We start from the raw sequence: 27747 nt of genomic DNA, 5'->3' as shown, positions 1-27747 counted from the left end.
GCTCACTAGGTTTCATAACAGAGCTCTTGTAATACTAAACAGTGTGGATAACCCCAGGTTTTTTTACTGCATGACATAGCAGTTTCTCTCGTGAATCTCTGACTGAGGGGTGAACAATGTGTCCTCTGGAGCATGTCTGCTGCATTCTGAAACAGCGGACCTGTCCTTTCTCACGCTAACAAGCTAATGTAAACACGCAACTCAAACAGGAAGTCAAGGAATTTGCAGTGATTTAGTAAAGCTGCTCTGTCTCCTTTAGTGTGCTGTATGCTGGAATATTACGGACCTGTCATTTACTTTATAAAAGCATTTAAATATCAGTGCATTGATCAAAATTGCAACATTACCTTAAACTAGTGTTATTAGCCTTTTTTGCTCCCAAATTCTAGCCAAAAATTTAATTAAGCTATAATCTTTAGTTAACTGAATAACTGGAAAAATCTACATCTCTGGTGACTCCAAGGTTGAGGACTCATCATTGGACCCTCAAACTTGTCTGGTTTGAATTTCAAGGGGTTTTAGTCATTTGTTAATTGGTCAGGATGGTAGACCAGTTGGCTGTCCTAAACTAGCTTGGCCAGGCTATGAAACCATTTAAAACCAGGAAGGTTTCCATTGGTCAAAATGGTCTGGTTTAAAAGATTTTGAGGGGTTTTAGCCATTTGTTGACTGGTCAGACCAGATGGCTGTCCAACTAGACCAGCTTGACCAGGGCTGAGTTTCTCAATAACGACTGATCTTAGCGCTTAAGAGCGTTTTCTATGAGTCATTTTACGAACGTTCGTTATTGTTTCATGTGTGTTTCCCAAAAATGCACGTAGCCCTGCTTTAAGTGCTACTTAGGAGTCGCTATCCGTTTGTCAAGTGCTGAAATGTCAATTTATAGAATGGCTCGTAATTGTAGTCCACGCTCGTTTATTGAAATGTTAACCTAATGTTGCGTTCTAGACAGCTTGGATATAATATAATATATTATAATATAATATACTATAATATAATAGTCAAGTATAATATTAATCTACTATATATAAGAATATATATTATAGTATACAATATCTGTAGAGACGTTATTTCCGGGTCCAATACTTGGCTGGTTTTCGTGCATGTCAGCAAGTCAATTGAGTGCGTTTACATGCACCCTCTTAATGCGATTATAATGAGATTTTGACAATATTGCGATTAATCTTTACCTCATGTAAACGCAATACTTCGATCTAAATAATACGATTAAGCTCATAATCGCAGCAAGCATAATCGTATTAACATAGTACGCCGATTTTAATCGAAATATACAGGCATGTAAACACCTTAATTGCAGTATTGCCGCTCTGACTAAAGTGTGCGTGCGCATGCGCTTGTGGCATACATGTATGACGTGATACGCACCTGTAATAATACGCAGATTAGAAACGATGCCAGGGAAGAAAGCATCGCATTCTGAGGAAAACACAACTATCTGCCACCAGTCTCTGTTCCTTACCCTCATACAGAAACGGCGAGCAGGATTCTGCTTCCGGCTTCGCTACTGTTCGGACGCTCTTGCTTATAGCTCTGCGCTTTGCTCCCTATTTATGTACTTTTCTCAGATTTCTCTAAGATTTTAACTTCAGCAGATCAGCACAGTGCTCAAAGAACGCATTTTCTGGAAAAGAAACTCTTTGCCTCCCACTGCCAGCAGTTTACATTCTGGAGACGGGAAAACACAGCTGTCTACGTTCAAACAGACGAGAGAAAATGCCTCTCGTGGAATCTACTTGCTGCATGAACTGCCACAGACTTCTACAAAGGATTGTGGTTCTTGAAGCAAAGTTATTTGCTGGACTTCCAAAACAGGTGGAACACACAGCAGATGGTAATCATGGACCCCCGCAGCATACAGCCGGTGAGTCCTGTGAATCTCAACAGTTTATACCAAGTGTAGAGAAACAAGCCGAAACTGATCGACAGACTAATCGATGGCACAAATAGGGAGCGAGACCCAAAGGCACTTGAGACATCAGATTGTCACGAGTATCTCGTATTGCTGCCATAGCATCCTCTAGCCCAGATACGGCTATGACAAGACTTGTAAACACTGGTATTCTACAACCCTCTATACATCTTGAGAACAGATTTGAAGTATTAATGAATGTGGGTGAGGAATTCCCAAATGTGACTGAACATAGATCGTATCAGCCAGCAGCTAACATCGCTACTAACAGACGCTCGAGGTCGAGCAGACAGCGGCACTCAGCTCAGAGCACAGCCGAGCCCAGGACTCTGATAGTGGGTGACTCTATTATCAGAAACATCAGTAGCAGGACTACAACTACATGCTGCTTTCCTCAAGCAACCGTCTCTGATGTGAACAACAAAACATTCTGATGAAGCACAAGCCTGCAAATCGAATCATCATCCATGTGGGGAAGAATGATATTCGGAAAGAGCAGTCAGAACTGCTTAAGAAGGATTTCAGTGAACTCTCTGAAACACTTCAAAGATTTGAAGTTCAGTCGTTCATCAGTGGACCACTCCCAGCAAGGGGAACTAATATGTTTTCACGGCTGCTTGGGCTGAATACATGGCTACAAAGAACCTGCAGTATAAAAGGAGTCAACTTCATCGACAACTTCAGTCTTTTCTGGGGCCATAGACAGCTGTTTAAACTGGATGGCCTCCACCCAAACAAACTTGGTGCAAGAGGACTTCATATCAGCTTCAGAGTCATCATGTGGTTGACACATCCCACAAGGACATTGATAACACCACGCAGCCAAAACAAGCTCTGCTCATGGAAACTATCCCGGCTGAGCCCTGCCCACACAGCTCATCACAAACAGACTGTGACGTACTACAACAGCTCCAAGACTCAGCACCCAAGGACGACTTTCTGGAAAACAGCCAGGGAAGCCAGGACAACATATCACAGCCACCGGAAACACCAGAGCCAGAGCCCCGCTCACCAGACACACTATCCCTCTCTCCAGCATCTCTACTTCTAAGCTTCTCACAGAAAATGGAGGAACTGGTCTATGCTGGGACCAAACTCTCAAACTCTTTCGCTGCAAGCCCCCAGTTATCAACTAAAAAAACGGCGGGCCCCACAACCACCAAAGACAGCAGGCCCAGCTCTCCCTCCTCCTCCTGTGAGAGCTCTTCGACCGCTGCCACAACGCCAGTGCCCAAACCCTCCTCCATCGGCTGTAGGTCAACCAAAAACAACTGATAACAGCTCTCAGTGATATGTGTCGGGTCCCCGCTATATTAGAAGCAACTTTCACAAATGTTTACAGAACAAGCGGGAACCCAGTGTGCCTGTAGCCTTCTATATTTCTGTTTTATAACGTACGGCTGACCCATCTAATCTGCGGCCTATAATGCATCAATCTAAGATTGCTGTAGAGACAAAATGTAATTCCATCAAGTTAGCATTTTTAAACATTCGCTCACTAAAAAATAAATAATTTCTGATCAATGATTTAATAACCACAAACAACCTGGATTTTATGTTTCTAAATGAAACATGGCTAGAAGACAGCTGCAGTGCAGCAGTCCTAAATGAAACAGCTCCTCCTAGCTTTACTTTCATGAGTGTCTGCAGGACTGTTAGGAGAGGTGGAGGTGTAGCTGCTCTATTTAAAGATGTTTATCAATGCAAGCAAGTGTCATTTGGTCAGTATTTGTCCTTTGAATACCTAGGTATTGTGCTGAAAGGTGCTCCACGCATTCTGTTTATCATTATTTACAGGCCTCCAAAACACTCTCCAGCCTTTGTTGAAGAGTTCACAGAACTGTTATCAATGATTTCCTCAGAGTTTGACTGTTTTACTATTGCAGGGGATTTTAATCTTCACATATAGATAATGCAGAAATCAAAACTACAAAATAAATTATTACTGTTTTAAACACTTTTGACCTGATTCAGCATGGACCCACACACAATCGTGGACACACTCTAGATTTACTCATCAGTAGAGGTCTAAATATTTCATCCATTGTTATTAAGGATGTAGCACTATCTGATCACTTCTGTATTTTCTTTGATATATTGATCTCTGTTACCACTGAATCTAGATCCGTCTCTGTCAGAGAGATTTAAGCTTTTGGGAAACGCAGCCCATGATGGTTTCCATTGGTCAAACTGTTCTGGTCTGAAAGGTTTTGAGAGGTTTTAGCCATTTGTTGTCCGGTCAGAATGGTAGACCAGTTGTCCAACCAACAAAGACTGGCCAGGCTGTGAAACCAACTGAAACCAACAAAAGGCCTCAGAAAAAGCACATTTACTTTGTCTACTGAACCGAAATTGCATCCACCTCAATTTATATGAAATGCAATCATTTCCAACATAATGACTGTATGATTTCAGGTATGATTGGTTCTCCATTTTCACTAGATTATTGCTGCATTTGAGTCCTCTTTGGGAAGTTTGGATTTATGAACTTGGAAGTTGTAATTTAAGTAATTTTAATATGGCAATTTAATATTTCTTTCTCTCTTTTTGACAAAATTACTGACAAATAGGCTACATGAAGCTTTTTCGGCACTGATCCAAAAAATAAGGAGGGAAATTAGGTATGGAAGCTGCAAATTATTCTTCTAGTGAGTGAAGAAAAAAATAATTTTTCATACAAACCTCATAAACCTGCTAAATGTTTTTTTTTTCTAGCAAGCTTCATCAACAATACATAAAATGCAAAATGTTTAGTCAACATTAACTATTACAACTTACAACCAATAATAATTAACATCAACCATAATTCTTTAATTGAATTTTTTTTAACAACACGTAAAGCCATTAATCTCATAAATACAATTATAACAACACAGCATGTGACCTCACCAGCACTAATTAATGTGACCAATTAGTCTGACATCACAGAGGACCAGAGATGACACAGAACACATACAGTAAACAAATCTCATAACATGATAATAAGAACAGATGATGCAATGAGACATCAAGGAAGAAAAAGAGAGTGAGAGAGGCCACAATTATGCACAGACAAAACAGTCTTGCCTCACTGGCCATATTATCAAATTTACAAGCTTCAACAATAAAGATTAATCACTTCAGGCTACAGGGTATGACACACAAATCAGATTTAGAGTGTCATAAATGCAAACAAAGATAAGTTATTTGTTTGCTTAAACATCAAAAGGCTTATAAATGCAGTCGCCAGCTGAAGTATAAGCACATTAGCAGAGCCCCACAACCAATTATTATTTATTGATTGCACAGAGATTAACATTTAGCACTGAATAAGAGGACTGAAAAATTTTGATTCATTGATTGATGAGTGACTACGTAGGTAATCATAGCATGCCAATATTCAGCCATATCTCACATCTACGAGTGTGATATTACGTTTATACAACAGTTCTACGGCACGAGTGTGTACATAAAAAGCCCTCTTTTGTGCAGAACTACTTCCTTCCACCACGGATTTAAATCTAAAGTTGACAGTTTAACAGCTGAGCCCAAGCCTCCGTTACTAATTCAAAAACGTCACTTGAGAACTAGTAACGAAGGAACGTTGAGTAGCTTCATTAAAAGCCTATTATACTACTGCATAAAAAATTTGACAACTTAAGTTGTCAAAAGTTGTTAACAAAAAAAAAGTAGCTTACTACACTAGATCAATGAAGGAAGATCAGATGATCTAATTTCTTTATGCAGTCACGACAGTATTTATCTGGCACAAAAACAAAGAGGATCTCGATTAGGGGGACAGCTTTAAATTAAACCCATATATTCACACTAAAAACAACATGGTGTCAATGAACAACGGCATCAAAATAGATGACATAAAATGAGTACGTTAATCAGCACTGGTTGATTTACAAAACAACCCGATCTCATTAATGTTGTACGCCAAATAAAAATAAAAACTCTTGGTATTGATACGCAAAAATGGACCTTGGCGTGTTTTTTGACGTTGTGGGATAGATGCGTATCATATGCACGCCAACAAATTTCATATCATATGCACGCGATAGCTGCGTATTATATGGATGCCAAAGTCAATTTTTGTGTACGAGTTTTTGTTTTTATTTGCCGCACTATTTATATGCATTTTCATGAGACCGGGCTCTACATAACCATGTCTGAATGATCGTCCCAACTAACATTTAACTTTAATTTATTCCTTTTGGAAGTGTCCTTCTTTCACCTAAAGACATAAAGACATTTTCTACTCCAGTTCTCTCTCGTTTTCGCCGCTTTAGCCGAGAAAGTGTTCAGATTTACAGTGCGTATTAAGAGACGAGTGATTAAAACACTGCCGCCACTTCAGTAACACAAAGGCAGGCGGCTCTATTAGCGTTCTGCTAATCTACTGGGAGACTGAACACTCCGGCTACAAAGAGCATGAGTGGCACTGCAGGAGAGAGATAAAAGAGCCGCTGCTGAGATCTCTGCCTTCCTCAAACTGATTTCTGGCACCGCCAAACGACCCTCTCGCATGGCCAGGCCGAGAAAAATCAGAAGTCCAAAAGGGTTTTCTGCAGTTCTGCTCCCAGAGCGATAGCGGACGGATCGATGCTGAGCTTGAGTGCTGGAAATCCCAGCTGTCTGTCTGTCACTCCAGAAAAGTGTGCAGCTTAAATTCAGTCGAGTCTGTCTCTTTGACCAGACCAGATTTCTGAGGTAAACTCCAGTTAAAAAACGACAGAAATTTTTAGAGAGCGACTGTCTGAGAGAATGGCACACAACAACTCCACTACACCACAGTGCGTTCAACTTAGTGTATTCGGTTTCACTTTATTTTGATGGTCCTTTAACACATTCTGTTGACTATAAGTAACACTGCACCTACATTTCTACTAACTCTCATTAGAGTGTTAGTAGTGTATTAGTTGACTGGTAGGGTTAGGGTTAGATTAAGTTGACATGTACTTGCAAAGTTACTTATAGTCAGTAGAGTGTCTGTTGGGAGACCAACACAATAAAGAGTTAGCAGATATGAAGCAGACAGTCTATTAATACTATTATGAGAGTTTGTTGACATATAGTTGCAACATTACTTAATGTCAAAATAATGTTCAAAAGGGACCATCAAAATAAAGTGTTACCGTGTATTCTTTGCATAATTAAGTCAAAATATGTTCATTTATATTAATATGACTAAAAGATATGTTGTATAACATAAACCCAGTACATGTACAACGGAAAAACCATGGTATATTTTGAAATATAATACAATTTCAAATAAATGCTGTTCTTTTGAAGTTTCTATTCATCAAAAATCATCTGTATCATGGTTTCCACCAAAATATGAAGCCGCACAACTGTATTCAACACTGATAATAATCATAAATGTTTCTTGAGCAGCAAATCAGCATATTAGAATGATGCTGAAAATTCAGCTTTGCATGACAGGAATAAATTACATTTTACTGTATATTCAAATAGAAAACAGTTATTTTAAATTGTAAAAATATTTCACAATATTACTGTATTTTTGATCAAACAAATGCAGCATGAGCATTGAGCATAAGAGACTTGTGGTGTTGCCTAGCTTAGGTTACCATAAAAAAAACTACGATATGAATATTGTAATCACAATACTATGGCATTTTACAGATGTGGCACCATGCTTGTATCATGTTTTTGGACATGTGCCATGAAAATCCTATGGTATCAATATGGTAAATTACATTACTTTGGTCTTTTTGGACATGTACCATGGTACCTTGCTTAGAGTACCATAAGAATCAGTTAGAAAACAGGACCAAAAAGTACCATCGTATTCTTACCATCTGACACCATCACTGTGCCATGGTACCCACCACAGTACTGTAAGTGAACTTATCTGTAAAATATACTTACTGCACTTCTTTTTTCTTTTCACAGCCTTCATCTGTCTGTTTTTCATATAACCGCACATATATTGAGACACGTGACTGTGGAGGGAGGAACAATATATATGGCAATCAAAAGAGTTATTTATAATATTCATCATACATTTTTATTCACAGCACACACAACGCTGTACGCTAGTGTCATTTCCCTCTAAAAATCAACACAGAAAAATGGTTAGGAATAACAGAATATTATTCTGCAGTGTTGGAAGGCTGCTGGGAAAGCATGCTGAAATATTAATGGCAGCTGAAATATCGAGCCTGTCTTTAGTGCAAAGTTTTCAGCAGCGCTGCTGCCGTGTCTATAGAAAGCTGTTTACCACTTAATAATACAACATGTGCATTTCAGAATCAGAACGTGTGGAGAGCTGCATGCCAACATGTGCTTCAAATGTGAACACACACACACACACACACACACACACACACACGTTCTTGTAGTGACTGTCACTTTAGACGCCCCCCTTACCTGCCAAATGAGCCAAACAAAACGAATTGAGAAAGACTGCTCCTTCTGCCAGCTGACAGGCCGGCTTAATTGAAACTATCAATCACAATTCCTCTACATATTACACACAGACTAAGTGTTCCCATCATCTAAATCAAACACACATGCACCGTTCCTAAAGCTAGTGAGCTGCCTATACTGCCAACACAGATGACTACAAATAGAATCTCGTAAGTGAACAATTTGCTCTACATAGGCAGCAACTCTTACATCATACAATTAGCATACAAGTCAACGTGAGCCCTGAGGTACAGTTGAATTCAATATGCTGCTAATGACATTATAATCTAAAAATACACTATATCACACACAAATATTGGGTAAAATCATGTGTGTTTAATTAGCCTGAACTATTTTTTTATTTACGGATGCACAATATAGTGGTACATATTGGTTATCGGTCGATATCGGCTGACATTCTTTAATTTATCGGTCAGTGTTAGATATGTAATTGTGTATTTCCTCTAATTGTACATTTAGATTACCTTTGCAAAACCATTAACTATGTTAATCTTTAAAGGTACTAATAATTTACCTAGATAAACATAATATTTAGCACATCTCAAAATAAATATGAAATCATAATATCATTACATAATTGTACTTTTATATATATATATATATATATATATATATATACATCTTTATATTTTTCTCACAATTAATATTTTCATATTGAAAATGTATATTGAGTATAATCAATATATTCATGTTTAGTAAATATTTATTTAAAATATTACATGTAGATATATATTTTATAATAACCTTAAATGTAGATGTGATCAAATCTCACAAATATAAGTATATTATATATAATTTTATTATGTACATTTTTTCTAAATATTTAGTATTTATATACTAAGTATAGTAAATATTATTAATTGAAAATAATACACGTAGACATACATTTGTATTTAAATATTGTGTGTGTATACATGAAAGAAATTATTATTGGTATCAGACAGTATTTTTTTTATATCGTTTCATGTCTAAATTGTATAACTATGTTCCGTTATTGAACAAATGACTTATATAATTCGCTTGGATAATTTTTTTTCCCACTCATTGCAATGCATTCTGGGACTGCCTTCTTCGTTACCGATACATGTGATACTGCTTTAAAATTTTGCCAAATGAGGTATCATAGAAGCAACAGTCTTTAAAAACTGCCTGTACGCCATAAAATGCTGCCTATGTAGGCAGCTCACTAGGTTTGGAACAGAGCCACACTCTTTTTGTGTCCTTTTCCCAGTAGACCCCTATCCACTTTCATCACAGAGCACGGCATCAAATATGAATGAAAACATGCAACTCCGACACAGTGCTTAAATAGAACCCCAAGCATCTCCGCAGGGACTGACAGATGCAGCCGAGACTGCGCTGCCATCGCAGGATGGAGGGAAAAGCTGGATGGAGAGAACGACAAGAAAACAAAAGGAAGAGTGCAACCCCACTCTCTGGGGAGGAAAGGGTTAACCCCATTACGACAAACCAATCAGAGCAGGGAGCAACACTGCAAAACCGCCGCAGTGAGTGAGAGAGGGAGACTAAGATAGAGAAGGAACGGACGAGAGAGAGAGAGATGGGGACAAGCGAAGATGAGGAGGCGCAACAGAGGGGTGCAACGGCAACACTTCAACGCATCACAGACTGAAGAGAGCATGTGGGATCAAGACAGAGGAAAAGCAGCAAGACAGTGAAGGAAACAGTTAGCAGGACAGTAGATCAAAGTCAGAGGACATCTGTTTCACTCCGCTGGCACTGCTGACAGTTTGCATGGACAGCATTTGATTCACGCTCCTCAGGGGGGAAGCAGGTTTACGACGCACTGACATGCAACGGCTGCAAAAGTGTGTGCAGAAGATGCACTTGTGGATCTAAGATGATGCTTTGGTGAAGCTGTAGCAACTCTACGTTGTATGACAGATGAGAACTCCGGGAGCGCAAAGGTAAGAGGGCGATATTGAATAACTTTGGAGATCAAATGTGATTGAACGAATATGCATGCCACTCAGGCTTTGGATACAAAGCCATTTAAACAGTTATAATGCAAAAAAGCAGATGTCGAAACTTAGAAGATAGCAGATATATGGCTCCCTGGGTGACACCAGCATCTTTTAGAGAGCAATCTGTCAAAATTGGAGTTGCCCTAGTAAATTAAACTTAAATAAATCAACAAAACGAAGGATAAAAGATGCATATTGCAAGAATGCAACCAAATATTCATGACTGAAGGAACCGTAGGTAATAGTTTAAGAATTTGTCATTGAAAACTCCAGTTTGATGGCTAATCTGAATATCTGCGGGGACGTGTCCTCCTCAACGTCTACATTTTGTGATTATCTTGTCGCTGCCTGTAAACAACAATCTGAGTTTAGTTAGTCTATTGATCCACGTCTCCGCTGACAAATTTTGCCCCAAAACCCGATCGATTCTGTTTACGGTTTCCCCCGATTTGTCAAAGTCTGCTGGACTGTAACATCTGGGAAAAATTTACAGTGCAAAGTCTCATTCACGGCTGGAACACAATCACCTCGTTACACGTGATCGAGCCGTATTCTCGACTGAAAAATGATGTGAGAAACTACAGACATAAAACAACACAGGTGCTTGTGTTACCTTCCCTAAAAGGCACTGCTTTGGAAATGAGTGTTTGTAGATTGTTCCCAAGATGCACGGGCCCATCCATCAACCCCTGCAGGTTCACAGATGTACCTTCGCATGGACGTTAAGCAAGACCAGAGCTTGTGCATTTCCGCAGACCGCTTGGGAAAGATGAATGGATAACACATGGAAGTCTTTACTTGATGATGGATTGGATGCAGGCTTAATGAATAATTGATTGTTCACTTATCAATACTTCTTGCTTTTTTCTTGGCAGGACTGTAGGATTAAAGAGCTGAAGAAAACTGCTTCTAAAGTGCAGTGCGGCCCATCTTACCCATCACTAGCGCTGAGTCTCTCCGGCCTGCAGGGACATTCCCTAGAGTGGATTTCCCAGGTGAAGTCATTCCCATGCACACCACGGATGCGGAGTGGTTTTATCATGTGCTTCGGACAACGTTGACGACGCAGCCTAAAGGTCACCTTCTGCGAGGGGACAGGAAATTACATTTCTAACACCCAGAATGCACCACCCCCTCATGCTGACCTAAACAATTCAGTGACCTTGGATTCTTCGGCAGATGGCACATGCAAATCAGCAAACGCAAATCGATGTGGATTTATCACCTTCTAGGGCCCATAAAAATGCAATAACGGGAATACATCAGTGTTGAAGGAACAGTATGAGACCAGGTTACTGGATTTCTTCATCCTAATGGTATCGAGGGAGATGAACGCAACTTCCTAACCCCAATGTGGATATAATAATCAATCAAAACAATCGTTTTCAGTTGTCAAATTAGTTTAGAAATGAGAAATTGACAGCTGATCGCTGAATCACTCGCCATTTTCTTTGGACTCTTAAACAAACAAGAGCGAAACCTCTGAAAGAGAATGAGAATGACACCTCTTTGTTAGTTCTGGACATGGCAGGGGATCAAACATATTGTTCGGTTTAGTAAAAATTTAAGAAATTGTTGCCAAATCGTCCTCCCTGACCATTAAGCGAGAAAATCGCTTGGATTACGAGGATCAAGAAGTGCAGAATCCTTCCTTGAAAGGCCATGCCTGAGGCTGATGTACAAGTTGTACCCCTTCCAGACTATCCCGACTCGACCACTGACTCCCGAGGCTGAGAAAGAAGCTGGAAGGGGAAGGGTAAGTCAACAAATGTGTAAAATAAACTATTGGACAGTTGTCATTAGTCGTCAAGGACGTCCAGAAAACAAGCTTGATGATCTGTGAGGTGTTGTGTTTTAGCTCATGAAGTCATTAGAGTTTCCATTTGGTTTCACTCCACTGTGTCAGTCAGTCTACATCACAACACAAAGAGTTATTATTTCCGTGTTGGCACCTTGAAGCATCCATCTACATTGGAGTAAATTACAAAAACCAGGTTCATACTTATTATCTCAGCGGTCCTCTCTCTCTCTCTTTAAATTCTCCCTCTTGGTGATGAATGAAACCCAGCACTAAAGACAGTCTCATTTGTAAACAGAGCAATCCATCGCTGCACAACAAATGAAAATGCATTGTGGACAAAAATAATAGCTAAAGTGTGTCTATTCATAGCAGCGCCCAACACAGAATGTCCAATGCATTATTAGTCAACCTGCACGCGAACATCAAATGTAAATCCATTAGCAGGCCCAGAGGGAATCTGCAGACATTTTTGTGCATTTTCTGAACAGATCCTTGTTGAAAATCTGCCAAATTCTAGGCAAATGGAGTAAAACATGGTCATTAAGAGATGAAAACGATATCAAATCAGCTAAAATATTTAAATGGACTTTGAAGATGTAGAGGCAGTGATGTGAATCCAGCAATAATTTACCACTGATACCATGTGGGCCTGGTCTTCAGTTCAGAACAAGAGAAAAACACTCTTTATCTAATGGTTTTGTTGGTCTCGATAGGTGGGACCCCAACAGATTTCTTGAATCATAACATGTTATTGCCATTACAGACAATTTCATTTGGGTTTCCTGTAGCTGAAAGAGTAGCACATGGCACTAACAATGCCAAGGTCATGGGTTTGAAACCCAGGGAAAACAAGAACTGATAAATGTGCACCTTGAATAAAAATGCAAGTCACTTTGAATAAAAGCGTCTGCCAAATTCGTAAATGTGAATGTTGTTTAGCAGTGACCTTTTAGATTAGTATCACATCAACAAGCAGAGTTATGCAAAATTCATACTTAATTCAGAGTGAACGAGTCTATCTGTCAAACATTAGAATTCATTTTTCAAAGTTAGTCTTGACAAACACTGAATTTCTAGGAAAAATTACAGTTGTTTGAATTCATTTGACTTTCATTTCCTTGTAATTCTCACATTGAAATTTGAATTGCAATTCTGCTTGCTACATATATTCCAATTTGGCAACCGAATTGGAATTCTAATGGATTCTCAATTCAACACCGAATGACTCAATGCTGTTCAAAGTGTCTGGTCTTCCTACACATTTCTCTGACTATGCATCCTGCTGTTTTTACCTTTTAGGATAATGCACGTCCCTCCCGCAACGGAGGAAGAAAGCATCATGAGTAACGTTACAGTCCTCGACATCACCGAGTCCGTGAGTCCCGCCATGACGGCGGCCGGCCCTTACCCTTACCCACTCAGCTTCCAGGTGTCCCTGACCGGATTCCTCATGCTGGAGATTGTCCTGGGATTGAGCAGCAACCTGACCGTACTGGCCCTCTACTGCATGAAGTCCAACCTGGTCAATTCCGTGAGCAACATCGTCACCATGAACCTCCACGTGCTGGATGTGTTGGTGTGTGTTTGCTGCATCCCTCTGACGATTGTCGTGTTGATGCTATCGCTGCAAGGTGACACGGTGCTCGTCTGCTGCTTCCACGAGGCCTGCGTGTCCTTCGCAAGCGTGGCTACGGCGGCAAACGTGCTAGCCATCACTTTGGACCGATACGACATCTCCGTTAAACCGGCCAATCGTGTGCTGACTATGGGACGAGCGGTGGCTCTGTTGGGTTGCATTTGGGTGCTGTCCTTCTTCAGCTTCTTGGTGCCATTTATCGAGGTGGGATTCTTCGGACTGGAGCCCACAAAAGCCAATCAGACCGCCGTTGTGCATGTCAACGAATATTACACCGAACTTGGTCTGTACTACCACCTAGTGGCCCAAATCCCAATTTTCTGTTTGACTGCCGTCATCATGTTAGTCACGTACACCAAGATCCTGCAGGCGCTCAACATCCGCATTGGTACACGCTTCCACGCCACGCAGAAGAAGAAGAAAAGATGAGGAGAAAAAAGAACTTCTCCCTTATGTCAACATCTGAGCAACAGCTGCCCGAGATCACGGACGCCTCGCAGAGCAGCAACCGCGGAAACGCTCCGCTCGGCATGCGCACGTCCGTCTCGGTGATCATCGCCCTGCGAAGGGCCGTCAAACGCCACCGGGAGCGGCGTGAGCGCCAAAAGCGCGTTTTCCGCATGTCGTTGCTCATCATCTCCACGTTCCTCCTCTGCTGGACACCCATCACCGTTTTAAACACTGTGATCCTCAGCGCAGGCCCCAGCGACCTCACTGTCAAGCTTCGACTGGGTTTTCTGGTCATGGCCTACGGCACCACGGTCTTCCATCCTCTCTTGTACGCCTTCACGAGGCAGAAGTTCCAGAAAGTCTTGAAAAGTAAAATGAAGAAACGGGTGGTTTCCATCATCGAGGCGGATCCGCTGCCGAACAATGCGGTGATTCGAAACTCCTGGATCGATCCCAAACGGAATAAGAAAGTGACGTTTAACGATCACGAAGCCAGGCAGAAATGTCTATCATCCGAAGATGCAGATTAAAACCACTTCACGACCTCCAGAACAGGGACTAGTTCTCATAAAAGCACTGTTATACATAAAGGGAACCATGTTATGTGAATATTAGTCTTAAATGAGCAGATATCGAAGAATCGGTTACAATTTATAACTATCTTGGAATATAATATGATAGGTTTCATAGATTGATGCTATTGCAGTTACATGGTGCATGTCCTTTATAAACCACTGTATGTACTGTAAATACATGAAAACTGAGATTTGTAAATACTCTTTATCAGTTATGTATCTCATTTATGACTTGTAGCCTGTGTATACATGTATTTATAATAAACTAGGTGGGGAAAAAGATGAAATCCATCTGCTTTTTGACTTGAACGCAGATGCTGCGATCATCTTGTGTAGGAATATTGTTTCTGTGGAAGAAAAAAGGAGAATTACTGACTAATAATCACATAGCAATTCACATGTTAAGCTCCAAACACAAACAAAACCCCAAAAAGCACTTACAAAAGTCATCGTGATAACACATCCATGTTATGTCGTCGTGTGTGAATATGAAGAGATTATCATTTCTGTGGAACAAAAACAGGAGAATTATTGACGAATCATCATAAAGCAATTCATATGTTAAGCTCCAAAAAAAAAGAAAAGAACAAAACACCAAAAAGCACTTACAATAGTTGCCTTGTGTTGCTGCACTCCGAGTCTTCTGAAGTCACTTTGCATGAGGAACAGACCAAAATTTAACAGATGGTAACCCTGCAAAGCCTTGTGATTCATCAAGAAAAGGAGGGAAGATACTGCAAATATCATTGTTTTAGAGCAGTCAAATCTGAGGAAACGTCTGCTTCATTCTGGCATGGCTGTCAAGGACAAAACGTCCCTCATTTTGCATTCACTGAAACACTAAAATTAAGCTCCCATTCACCAAATCCGCATACATATTAATGAATATTTTCCCAGGTCAGCACTGTAGCTCTTAGAGGTCTATTGTGCACCATTACGAGAATGTTCAGTGGGAATTATTTAGCATTGTCAAGAATGAAATGAACCAAAGCCAAGCCGAATTTACATAGAAATCGCTTAACAGTTCAAAATTTTGCACTACAACACTTCTGAAACAATACTTTTAGTTGATTCACAAGTTTGCAGTCTGAATTGGATAAGATGAGACAAAGACCATGAAATAATATAAAAACATGACATAAACCATAAAACAAAACATGCAAATTCATCCTCACTGGCTGCAAGGTGTGTTTGAGGTATTTTTTAAAATTATTATTTACATACTATTGTAGCAATTATGAATGTTGTTACTTTTATTTTAATATTTAAAATAGTTATTTTAATTTTAGTTTACGTTTTACTATTTTTGACTTATTCAACTTTTAATAAGTCTAACTCAACGTGAACAGTGTACTTACTGTAAGCCACGTGAGTCTTAAAATCAGAGCAATTACTGACTGGTTATTCTGTAATTAAAGATCCAGCTGTTTTGCAATAAATATTACTTATAATTTACCATTCAAGCAATCCCAATAGAGTGCTGCAGAAGAGAAAAGAGGTTTATGAACCACGGGAGAAGGATAACAAGGCTTTTGAGATGCTCATACACCAGCCTGGATGACAGGTAAAGTGCACTTGTCTTAAATGGGCCAAATTTGTGGGAAAACAACGCAGCCAAAGATATGGTGTCAATTCGCCATTAATAACGCCATTTAGAATCTACTGAAAGCTCTTATACTGTACATTAAAATTTGAGCACTTCTTTTGCATCCAAACTCTGTCTTGTTCCCCAACGACCTCTACAAAAGCAATATCAAGCCAGCATCCTGCGGCGTCAATGGGTCACACCTACTGAGTCCTGTTATTTGCTGGGATAAAATCATATGTTTGATTTGAAATGCCCTCTGCAGACATCTGAAGCCGGTTTCATGGTGTTGTAAAATTCAGGTCACACGGTGACCCTTTCCAAGTGACGGCACTTCAAACAACCAACAAGTGGCTCAATATGCGGCGGTGACCTTTCGTCACACTTCGCTCTCATAAGATTCGCACCTCTCAGATCGTCCTATAAAACTGTAATTGAGAATCATCAAACCCTCTATAAACAGTCAATGTACCACAAGGGTTTTGTAAATGTCACCTGTGTTAAATCTTTCTTCAGATATAAAGCTCATGTCAAGCTAGATTTAAGGATACAGGGGCAGAGGACGATGTTGTGGTTCCAGGTTTGCAAACAGCCATCGGTAAGTGCCTGAACCGTCTATTTCTCTCTGGGTAACAAGCCCAGTTTACAAGCACTTGATGCATATAAAATAGTTCGTAACGAAGGAACAAGTTCGGATTTAAACCAATTAAAAGTTATTTTTTGGTCACACTGCATCCAAGCAGTCCTTAAAAACATCTTGAGGACAAACAGTGGAAAAAAGCTGAAAATATGGCTCACATTTGTTAGCGAATAAACTTCATTTTAAATTCACAGTTGTATAAATAATTTGCATGTTATGATTGCTTAAATGTTCATTGCCCAGAAGCAACACTGTGCAACTGTGGAATGAAATGAATACGGCTACTATAGAGAATACTAAAACTGTCAAATGCCATGATTTTAATATAGATCTTTTCTATTATTAAATATCTACCATTTTCGTATATGTATTTAAAGGGATAGTCCACCCTGAAATCATTTACTCACCCTCATGTCGTTCCAAACCTGACTTATGCCATGTTTTGTGTGAGTTAGAAAATTATTATTTCTATGCTATTAATATACTTTTATAGTTTTTATGAATTAGCATTCATTTTCATATTTTCAGTTTTTATTTTCGTTTAAGTTTTTGTCATTCTGTTGTGTTTTTGTGATTATCAGTATTTGTTTAATTTCTATTTGGTTTAATTTATTTTCAGTTATTTCGGTTTTAGTATTATTCATTTCAGTACTTCAGCTTAGACATATTTTATTTAGTTTATTTTATTAGTTTATTCAGTTAGTTTTTTATGATTATTCATAAAACTTTTTTTTCTTCTGTGCCACAAAATTAGATTTTTTTGACAAATATCCTGGATGCTTTTTTATATAATGAAAATAAGAGGATGAAAGCTTATTTTAATGATATTTATTTACTACAGTATTTATGAATATTTTGAATTGGCTTTTATTTTTATATTTTCAGTTTTTACGTTTAAGTACATTTTTATGTTCTGTTGTTATTTTTTTTTTTTCAATTTTAGTATTGTTCATTTTAGTAATTCAACTTGGTGCCACACCAACAATTTGTTTATGGTTATTCATACAGTGGTCAATTCCGTCGAAAAATGATTAATTTGTGAATCAGACTGATCTTTTTCTTGAGTTTAACTCCCTGATTCAATGATCAGCTCACTTAAAGGAAAGCTTTTTAACAAATAACTTCAATTTTAATCTGCTTCTCAAATAAAGCTATTGAATGACTTCGTAAAATATAAATAATATAATAAATTGGGCTCAGAAGCTGTTATATAAAATATAACAAATTGCATGCAAAAGAGTGACATCTACATAAAATTGTATACATTTGTGTTCATACATAAGGTTCTGAAACATAATGAGGTTGACTGAACCCTTAAGTAACATTTTAATAAAACATTAAGCCAGGAGCCAGTCGATGTTGATTTCAATAATTAGGTCCATATTATCCAAGAATATTGCATCAGACATGCTTTCATAAAGTGTGGAAAAGGCAGAGAGTGTGAGCGATGTGAAATTTGCATGAACTGCTGTGCTGTATCTAGGCTATGTGTTCATGCTGGTAGGACACATTTATCAGAGGATGCAAGAGTCAGGTGAACATGATTTCTTATTCATTTCACCCTCTCATACAATACTGCACTGACAGAACTACAGCCCCTTTGGTACTATATAGAGGTTAAATAAAATAATAAACCTGACAACAAGCTATAAATGCAAATGAACCAGCTGGATAATAAGGTCACTGCTTCATGTTTGTTTCATACCAAAACTATTGATATTTTGCTGATCAGAGGCTTGGCATTACTGAGAGGGTTGGTCGTCCTTTTAACCTTCTAGACCGGTTCCATAATACACCAAGAATATTAGAATGACGTTCAGTCTCTGGCCACAGACTGTGGGCTACCGCGCCATCTAGTGGAAACATGGTATTTAAAGTTGCACAACAAAGAACCTAGATACCTAGAACCTCGGTTTTCATCATTTCACCCATTCAGGTACTTTTTCATCTGAACAGATTTGGAGAAATTTTCACTTGCTCAGCAATGGATGCTCTGCAGTGAATGGGTGCCGTCAGAATGAGAGTCCAAACAGCTGATAAAAACAGCACAATAATCCACAAGTAATTCACACCACTCCAGTCCATCAATTAAAGTGAAAACAAAAATCTGTTGTTAAAGCGTTTCAACTGTAAACTGAGTCCATAATCCATAACTTACATCAAAATCGTCTCGCATCAAAATCCACCAATATATTTGTTTAGAACAGCTTTGGACTGTTTTCACTTGTGAACTGTGCTTGATCTTTGCATATTTCTCTCCTGATTCAGATGAGACGACTTTTTCAAAACTCCTTAACGGTGGATTTGTTTCTTACAAACATGCAGCTTTTTACTTTGCAAGACTTTGGTGTGGATTATTGTGATGTTTTATCAGCTGTTTGGACTCTCATTCTGACGGCACCCATTCACATCCATTGCTGAGCAAGTGATGTAATGCTACATTTCTCCAAATCTGATGAAGAAACAAAGTCATCTACATCTTGAATGGCCTGAAGGTGAGTACATTCTCAGCAAATTTAAATTTTTGGGTGAACTATTCCTTTAATACCCATTTTACACATTTGAACAGCTTTTAGCAGCAGAGCTTGGATTTCATCACATTTCTCCAAAATACCCATAAAATTAGGTATCAAAGGAAAAGGCACAAACTTTTTACTATGCAAAAACTTGTCATCAGACAGCAGATTGTGCATCGCTTTGTACTTTTTGGTTATGCATTATTTTAAAACAAGAAGGAGCACAGAAGAAATCACTATGTCTCCAAACACAAAGCAAGAACTCAATAGCACCTGAAACCATTTAGCTTCACAGTTACAAGAGTCTGAAACTAGTTGAGGTATTTCCCCATAGTGGTCCAATAATGGCTCATATTCCAAAGAATGCATATTCAAAACTGCTGAAATGTGTAATGAACAGTTCAACTAAATGCCTGGAGTTTTAGGATCGGTCCAGATGTGTGTGTTTGCAGCGATGGCCTTTTTTCTTTCACCATGACACTGCAGATCTGATGTTCAGTCCAGTAAGCTAACCTCCGGTACTCAGCTTTTTATCCTGGAAAAAACATGAAATGAAACTTTCATGAATGATTCATAGTAGTTACATAAAATAGTAATATTTTTTTTAAAGCCTTAGTTTAAGATGTCCTTTAAGCAGCACTGCAAAAACATTTTCTCAGTCGGTATTTAAATAGCTATTTTGAATATGAGTCATGTCATGTCTACCCAAGTGGCCTTATCAGTGTGGTTTACCTGTCTGGCGCGGTCCACACACTGAATGTACAGTGATGCGATGTTGGAACAGCTCATAGTTTGACCTTTATTCTCAGCGTAACACTTCAGTATCTGACTCTGCAGATCTGAACACACTGGTTTGATTTGGCATCGCCTAGAGAGAGTGCGAAATGAGATAAATGTCATTTGAAAAACTAAACACTGATTTATTGATCTTGCACGCTCACCTGAAGCGGTTGTGTGCGTCCTCTAAGCCTTTCTTGTAATTTTCGGCAGTAACTTTTGTGAACCGAGCCATCTGCACAACAACAAAGAGACAGTCAACACCTGTAATATACACTGTAAAAAAAAAAAGTAAAAAAAAGTTGGGCCAACTTAAAATTTTAAGGCAACCAGCGTCAGCAGATTTTTGAGTTTTCTCAACTTGTCGTTATAAGTTTATACAACAAAAATTTGAGAATCTCCCACAAAAATAAGTTGAGCAAACTCAAAAATCTGCTGAAGCTGGTTGCCTTAAAATTTTAAGTTGGCCCAACTTTTTTTTTTTTTTTCACAGTGTACTGCATTAGTGTTATTTTAGTATCAAAAAGATACTAATATAGTTTTTATTAATATTTTGAATTATTTTTCATTTTGTATATTTTCTCTTTTCATTTTCATTTCAGTTAAAAGCTATATTAAATTTGCTTGTTTTTGTAATTTTTTATTATTTTTTTAAATGTGTCTACACTGTTAAAAAAAAAAAAAAGTTGAGCCAACTTAAAATTTTAAGGCAACCAGCTTCAGCAGATTTTTGAGTTTGCTCAACTTGTTTAGTTTAGTTTATACAACAAAAATTTGAGAATCTCCCACAAAAATAAGGTTTTTAAATAAATATATATTTTTTTTAAGTTCGCTCAACTTTTTTTTACAGTGTATATAGCTTTTATTCATATTTATTTCATTCTCATTTTAGTAAATCAAGTTAAACAAAATGACAATGAGAAATGTTACCTTGGCAACTAGCTGAAATTAAATAAGTTTAAGATAAAATTTCAAGTAATGAATTTTTTTTATGGTTTTAGTTTTAGTTAACTATAATAAACACCCTGTACTGCATATGAAGTGGTGATATCACTCTGAAAAAGGTACAAAGAGCATATGAAAGGACAGATTAATCATTTTGCCTTTTTCTGCATCTTGGCAATCTGCTCCCGAAACAGAGCGTCCTGATTTTCCAGATCTTTCTCCTTCTCTTCCAGCTTCTGAGCCTGATGGGAAGATAAAACATGTAAAGCATCAGCCTGTAAATCTTCCAGAGAAATTAAATTAACACTACAGTAAAGAGAGTATAATGGCACATGCATTTCTTGATATAAATATACAGAAGGTTTTTGCTCACAAATGATGTGTGATAAATTAATGCAAATGAAACAGAACTAATTTAACCTTGTATTTAAGCATTCAATCACTCACATCTAGCTGGAATAGAAATGATCACAAATTTCTCTTAAAAAAGTGAACAAGCAAGTGACTGGCAAAATGAAGCCTCGACATCTTACCTTCCTCTCCATCCACTGAAACACATGAGCAGATCAGAGAAAGGGAGAAAAGAGAAAAGGGAAGGAAATAAGCGACAGTGGAGTTAAGCAGTAAAGCACTACCATTTAAATTCAAGCATTTTTAACATCTGGACATTCATAATATGCAAATCCAACACATGTAGATACATTTAGAGGTGGATGCAGATAAAATGTTACATAACATGTTGTTTTGCACGTGATAATAGTGTTATCATAGTATCATTTAGATACTATTAAAGTTTTTATTGATAATTAGAATGTTTTATTTTACATTTACATTTAGTCATTTAGCAGATGCTTTTATCCAAAGCGACGTACAATTGAGGACAATAGAAGCAATTAAAACCAACAAAAGAGCAAAGATATGCAAGTGCTGTGACAAGTCTCGGTTAGCTTAACGCAGTACACGTAGCAATGTTGTTCGGGGTTTTTTTTTAAGAAAACCAGTAGATAGAATATAGAAAAAAAGAAACCTAGTGGTTTTTTTCATTTTATTTTTTTATAAGAAACAAGTAGATAGAATAGAAAAAAAGACAGCTAGTGTTAGTTTTTCAAGAAAAGCTAGCAGTTAGAGAATAAATATGCAATTTATAGAAGTGTGTGTGTGTGTGTTTTTGTTTTTTTAAATAAAAAGAAGACAGATAGATCAAATAGAATTAGAATAGAGAGTGCTAGAGTTAGAGGGCCAAATAAAGATGGATTCATTTTATATTACAATTTCTATTTTACATTTTTCATAAAAAAAAAAATTTTTAGGTAAAGTTTCAGCAATTGTATTGTGTGTTTTAAAATTATTACTAGTGTTATATTACAATTTCTATTTTACATTTTTTCATTCAATTGTTTTTTAATTTAGGTTAAGTTTCAGCAATTGTATTGTGTGTCTTTGAAATTATTACTAGTGTTATATTACAATTTCTATTTTACATTTTTTCATTCAATTTTGTTTTTAATTCAGGTAAAGCTTTAGCAATTTTATTGTGTGTTTTTGAAATTATTACTAGTGTTATATTACAATTTCTATTTTACATTTTCCATTCAATTTGTATTTTTTATTTTGGTAAAGTTTGGCAATTTTATTGTGTTTTTGACATTATTACTAGTGTTTGTTTGTTTGTTTTTAAATGTGTTTTTCTATTCATTTTTAGTATTTTTATAGTATGGCACCAGCATATTTTTGTTATGAGGGCTTTGCCTCAATTGCACAGAGACAGAAGCAGCTGTTTAAATGGTAAGAAACATGTATACTCAGATGCACATACATAAAAACACACAACTGTGCGCAGAAGCTGACTTACATAATACTGAGTTATGAGATGCTCATCCTGAACGTTCAACTTCTCCCTTCTAATAGCATCTGCTAGAGTCTGTTGATAGGATGCCTTCTCCTCTTCCAGAAGCTTCTGGACCTCATCCTGAATCTGGAGTTGGGCTGCAGCTCGAGCCTGGGCCTTCGCTTTAGCTTTCTCTTCCTCCAGCCTTATGAAAACACACAGTAAATGCTGTTTAGATGCCAAAACTCACTGCATTATTGGGTATTTTGTTGAGAAATCTTCATCTTCATCAGTTAAGTTTTTACTCTTGTCGCATGTTATGCTCTGCCATCTTCATTTCCTCATTCAGGAGCTTCTGGAGATCTTCTCTGATCTGCTTTCTGAGCTTTTCCTCATTCACTAAACAGAAGAAATATCATATTTTAGCATGGAGATCTTCCATTAATTTATGAAACACAATCAAGTTTCTGAGAAGTTAAAGTCAACATTAAATGAAAACTCAACACATTTATTTTCTAAATGCATGTTATAGATATTATTGCTAACAATTAATCCATGCATGTTCCATTCTTTTTTTTTTTTTAAATGAAATATTAGTTTTATACAATACAGATTATTTTAAAAATCATGATGTTAATGAAAATTGTGATGAAAATCATGATGTTATTGTTTATAATATCTTCATGCCTTATAGTTGCATTTAGCAGATTAGAGCTGGGCGATAATATAATTTACATTTTGCGATGATACAAGCAATCAAGCAGTTGAGATATGCTATACATCACTTTACATGTATGCAGGTTAGAGGTTTCCAATATCCAACTTTATATATAGAGTTATGCAACAATACACTTTACAGAAAAGACTACTTGCAACTTCCATTTTATTGCGATTTCAAGATTGAGTTCAACATGCATTTGCACAAAATCCTGAGATACAAGTTGAGACTTTGCAGGTCAATCAGTCAAACATTAACCAGAGAGACTTTGGTAAGACTAATGAACCAGATTATGAACTTACCAACATGTGTTTGTGGTGGAAAGACCTCGAGTTGGTCAATAAATGAAGGCACAACAGGTTCCTCAACCAGGTGAACACAAGGAACTGCAGGTTCTCCAGTGGAAATTGGACCCAATCGCATTTTGGAAGGCATTTCATCAGGCAAAACCACAGATGAAGCAGATCCAGATTGCGAAACAGCAGACTCCTCCAAGACAGACTGAATGGGAGCAGGTATGGAGATTGGGGAGCTTGAAACCTCAGGTTCAACAGGTAAGTCCATGGACTCACCAGATGTTGGCTGAGCAGCTAAAGTAGGAGATGATGGAGTTGCTATAGGTTCAGAAGATACAATTACAGGTTCAACAGAGGACTCTGTAGATGTTACAGGTTCAGTAAGTGGATCTGTGGTTGGAGGAGGAGGAATGGCTACAGGTTCAGAGGTTATGGCAGGAGGTGGTGAAGGAGCAGTTAGTGGTTCACTTGACACTTGTGAAGGAACATTGATGGGTTCAGCAGGCAGCACAGCGGGTTGAGGGTCAGGTACAAGTATAGCTACATGCTCATCACCTGTAGGCGGAGGATTTGGAAAATTCTCAGGTGAAGGTGGTGCAGATGTTTTCTCAGTACCAGGTACTAAAGGCACGAAAGGTGTTATTGGCTCTGAAACAGGAGGAGGAACCAAAGTACTGGCATATGAGGGAGGATGAGGGATTATGGGTCCATGATGTTCACCTGGTACCAGCTGCTCAACCAGAGGAGCTACAGCAGGTGTTGACTGGGTAGAGGACTTGGTTGAAGCTTGCGGGTGAACCACAGGTGGAGAGTCCTTCATACGATCAATCACTCTTTGTGAAAGCTGTTTATCATCAGATGAGAAATAGCATTGATATACTTTTTACTTGTTTTTTAAAATATGGACCACAAAACCAGTCGTAAGTAGCACAGGTATATTTGTAGCAATAGCCAATTTGTATGGGTGAAAATTATAAATTTTTCTTTTATGTCAAAAATCATTAGGATATTAAGTAAAGATCATGTTCCATGACAATATTTAGTAAATTCACTACTGTAAATATATCAAAACTCAATTTTTGATTAGTAATATGCATTGCTAAGAACTTCATTTGAACAACTTTAAAAGGCGATTTTCTCAATATTTTAATTTTTTTGCACCCTCAGATTCCAGATTTTCAAATAGTTGTATCTCGGCCAAATATTGTCTATCATAACAAACCGTACATCAATGAAAAGCTTATTTATAGATGATGTATGAATCTCAATTTCAAATAATTGACCCTTATGACTGGGTTTTGTGGTCCAGGGTCACAAACACGCAAAGTATTTTGTTTTACGATGAAAACTGAAAACATTTTTGCATCACCTACAAATTTGTGTTTGGTGGTCACACTTGGAACTCAAATAACCTTTTTCCAGATTATTTTATGAAAAAAAAATTAATTAATTTACTGATCTTTTTTCAAATTTTCAATGCAATTTGACTGACCTGGGATGCATGAATCTTCATCAGATAATAATGCTTTCTTTTTATGCAAATTTTTTTCAAGTGATCGCAAATAATCTGGGAAATAGTTGGAAGTACATTAATTAGAAAGAACTAATGCAACAGTACTATATTGTTCGGAAGCTAGAAATACCACTGATATATACCAAATTTCAATGGCAACCAAATTCATGTGCAATGGTATTACTATGGGACACACCCAAAAACATGATATAAAATTCCAACAAAATCCGATTGAACCATGTTTTATTGAAAAGAAAAGTACTGTAGTTGTACCATTATAATATTTAGTACTATAAGGTTGGTGGGATATACGATCACTAGTATATACTTCAAGTACAGCTGGTTTTGAAAGCTATAGGTAATGTAAAAGTTAACCAGTCATGTCTAAGTGCAGTATTTATGTTTAGTATGCAGTAGGTCAACATGCATGACCTGTTCATAAGCTATATTTAACATAAGCTATATGCCCTGCAGGACATTTTGTTCAGCACCCCAAAAATATTCACTTGTAATTCTAATTAATTCATTTCAAAGACCGAATCACTGAAGCTCTTGCAGTGCAAGTACGTTACAACAAACTTTTGTTAAGCACGCATAGGTAATAAACAACGACATAGAGCATATAGTTAAAATTACTCAATAAAGGAAACAGAAAATACTTTTCCATAAGTTTATTGTTAGTACACTTACCCTAATGCCCTTCACGAAAGTAACCCCCTCCTCATCCTCAGCCGAATCAGGGTCGAAGGAAACGTGGCGCGAGCTGCCATTGCCCCCCATCACTTAGACGGCTTATGTCTGTACAGCTTAACGCGATAATTATTGCAAATAAAACATAAAAAATAGATTTTTCTTAAGGACTGGGATGTTCAGTATGGGCTTCGACATCTAAAGCCCTGAAGCGCGTGTTTAGCCCCGCCCTTCTCTCTCTCTCTCTCTCTCTCTCACTCACTCATCTTGATTTAAACCTCCAGCGACTCATTTCTATCAGCTAATAAATGTTTATAATTATCAATAAATGTTATTTATTTATATATCTGGAAGCATACACGCTTTATTTGCGTTTTAAGTACTTGGACATTATGTGCTTTTTCGTGATATTAAATATTTGGGGGTGTGGCTAATGTGATACATTAATAATACATGATGCGATTATTAGGGTCATTCTTCATTTGTGGTGGCAAGTGGTGTCCCTCTACTTTACAACAGTTTAAATAAACTTTAAATACCAAAAAAATCATAAAATGTTTGCATGTTTGTATTCTGCAGGGTAAACACGATTTGTGCACTGTTAATAGTGACATTTTTATTTTAAAATACATATTTAACTGAGTTTGAGAGATTGCATTTGTAACAAAAAAAATGCATGTTCATGCCATACCTCAGAGAGGTATCATGGAATGTAATTGCAACAATATAACATTTTTAACAAAAAATAAGTGGCTATATTGTGATTTTATTTAACATGTACAATTTTATTAAATTGTATTTAAAAATACATATTTTCTTATATTTAAGAAAAAATTTGTGTCCCCCAAATTCATGTCTGTGGTGTTACAACAATGGATGTCGCCTCTTTAAGAAAAGGGGGGATTATATTTGGACTACTTCCTGTGTGTAAAGGTCACTGCAGGTGCTGGTTGATCTGAGGAGTACATTCTTTCTTATTAATTTTCTTAAAATTTCTGACAATTTCATGTGTTGCACTTTATTAGTGTCTGTGGTGTTATGTTGATAACTTGCAGATCTGACACATTTTAATCAAAATTTTGATAAATACATCAAAATGTCCCCTGATCTTGAAATCATCATGATGGCAGCCTCCATTTTAGAAAAGTCTGAATTTAAATGAAATTAAAATTAAAAATGTTACTTTAATTATTGGTAACACCATAGACATAAGTGGTTGTGTCACCAGTGTTTGATTAAAATTAAAAATTTGTAAAAAATCGAAATGTTCTTAAGCTTCTATTTTAATGGATATAACATATTAAACTAATTCTAAATGCATAGCAATATATTTTATTAGAAAAAAACAAATAAGCATTTTTGCAAATTCTTCCTCTCATTTGCCACCCCAATTGAAGAATGACCCATTACTATTATTCAGAATG

At 37.4% G+C, this 27747-nt stretch overlaps 2 protein-coding genes across 6 annotated transcripts; one reads left to right on the top strand and one right to left on the bottom strand.

Moving 5' to 3' along the window:
- The first annotated feature begins 9655 nt into the window (after positions 1 to 9655).
- gpr22b (G protein-coupled receptor 22b) lies at positions 9656 to 14786 on the top strand. The gene is given in 3 exon segments (XM_058767993.1): positions 9656 to 10296; positions 13454 to 14210; positions 14213 to 14786. Coding segments are annotated over 3 exon segments (1338 nt in total). The 5' UTR covers positions 9656 to 10273; the 3' UTR covers positions 14771 to 14786.
- A 683-nt stretch (positions 14787 to 15469) lies between these two features.
- chchd3b (coiled-coil-helix-coiled-coil-helix domain containing 3b) lies at positions 15470 to 26598 on the bottom strand. 5 transcript variants are annotated; one of them, XM_058767991.1, is made up of 11 exons: positions 26324 to 26598; positions 24841 to 24964; positions 24127 to 24768; positions 23412 to 23505; positions 23131 to 23311; positions 21812 to 21826; positions 21437 to 21520; positions 20498 to 20568; positions 20289 to 20424; positions 16952 to 20091; positions 15470 to 15603 (listed from the first exon to the last, which is right to left on the bottom strand). In XM_058767991.1, the coding sequence occupies exons 1-10, from the start codon at positions 26411 to 26413 to the stop codon at positions 20065 to 20067; spliced, it is 1464 nt and encodes a 487-aa protein (XP_058623974.1). In that variant the 5' UTR covers positions 26414 to 26598; the 3' UTR covers positions 15470 to 15603; positions 16952 to 20064. The 5 variants fall into 5 exon arrangements, with proteins under 5 accessions (XP_058623974.1, XP_058623975.1, XP_058623971.1 ...); XM_058767992.1 differs by having other exon boundaries at positions 24127 to 24675; XM_058767988.1 differs by having other exon boundaries at positions 24127 to 24964; positions 26324 to 26595.
- Between the last annotated feature and the right edge of the window lie 1149 nt (positions 26599 to 27747).

Source organism: Onychostoma macrolepis, chromosome 25, assembly GCF_012432095.1.
Source record: "Onychostoma macrolepis isolate SWU-2019 chromosome 25, ASM1243209v1, whole genome shotgun sequence".
Taxonomy (NCBI): Eukaryota; Metazoa; Chordata; class Actinopteri; order Cypriniformes; family Cyprinidae; genus Onychostoma; species Onychostoma macrolepis.
This window is presented reverse-complemented; position numbering and strand designations above follow the sequence as displayed.

Bases quoted from the DNA above. Each gene is read 5' to 3' on its own strand.
- chchd3b (XM_058767988.1), bottom strand. From the start codon at position 26,413: ATGGGGGGCAATGGCAGCTCGCGCCACGTTTCCTTCGACCCTGATTCG. The intron at 24,965-26,323 runs GTAAGTGTACTA...GATGATAAACAG, and splicing joins CTTTCGTGAAGGGCATTAGG to CTTTCACAAAGAGTGATTGA. The intron at 23,506-24,126 runs GTAAGTTCATAA...TCTTCTGTTTAG, and splicing joins TCCACCACAAACACATGTTG to TGAATGAGGAAAAGCTCAGA.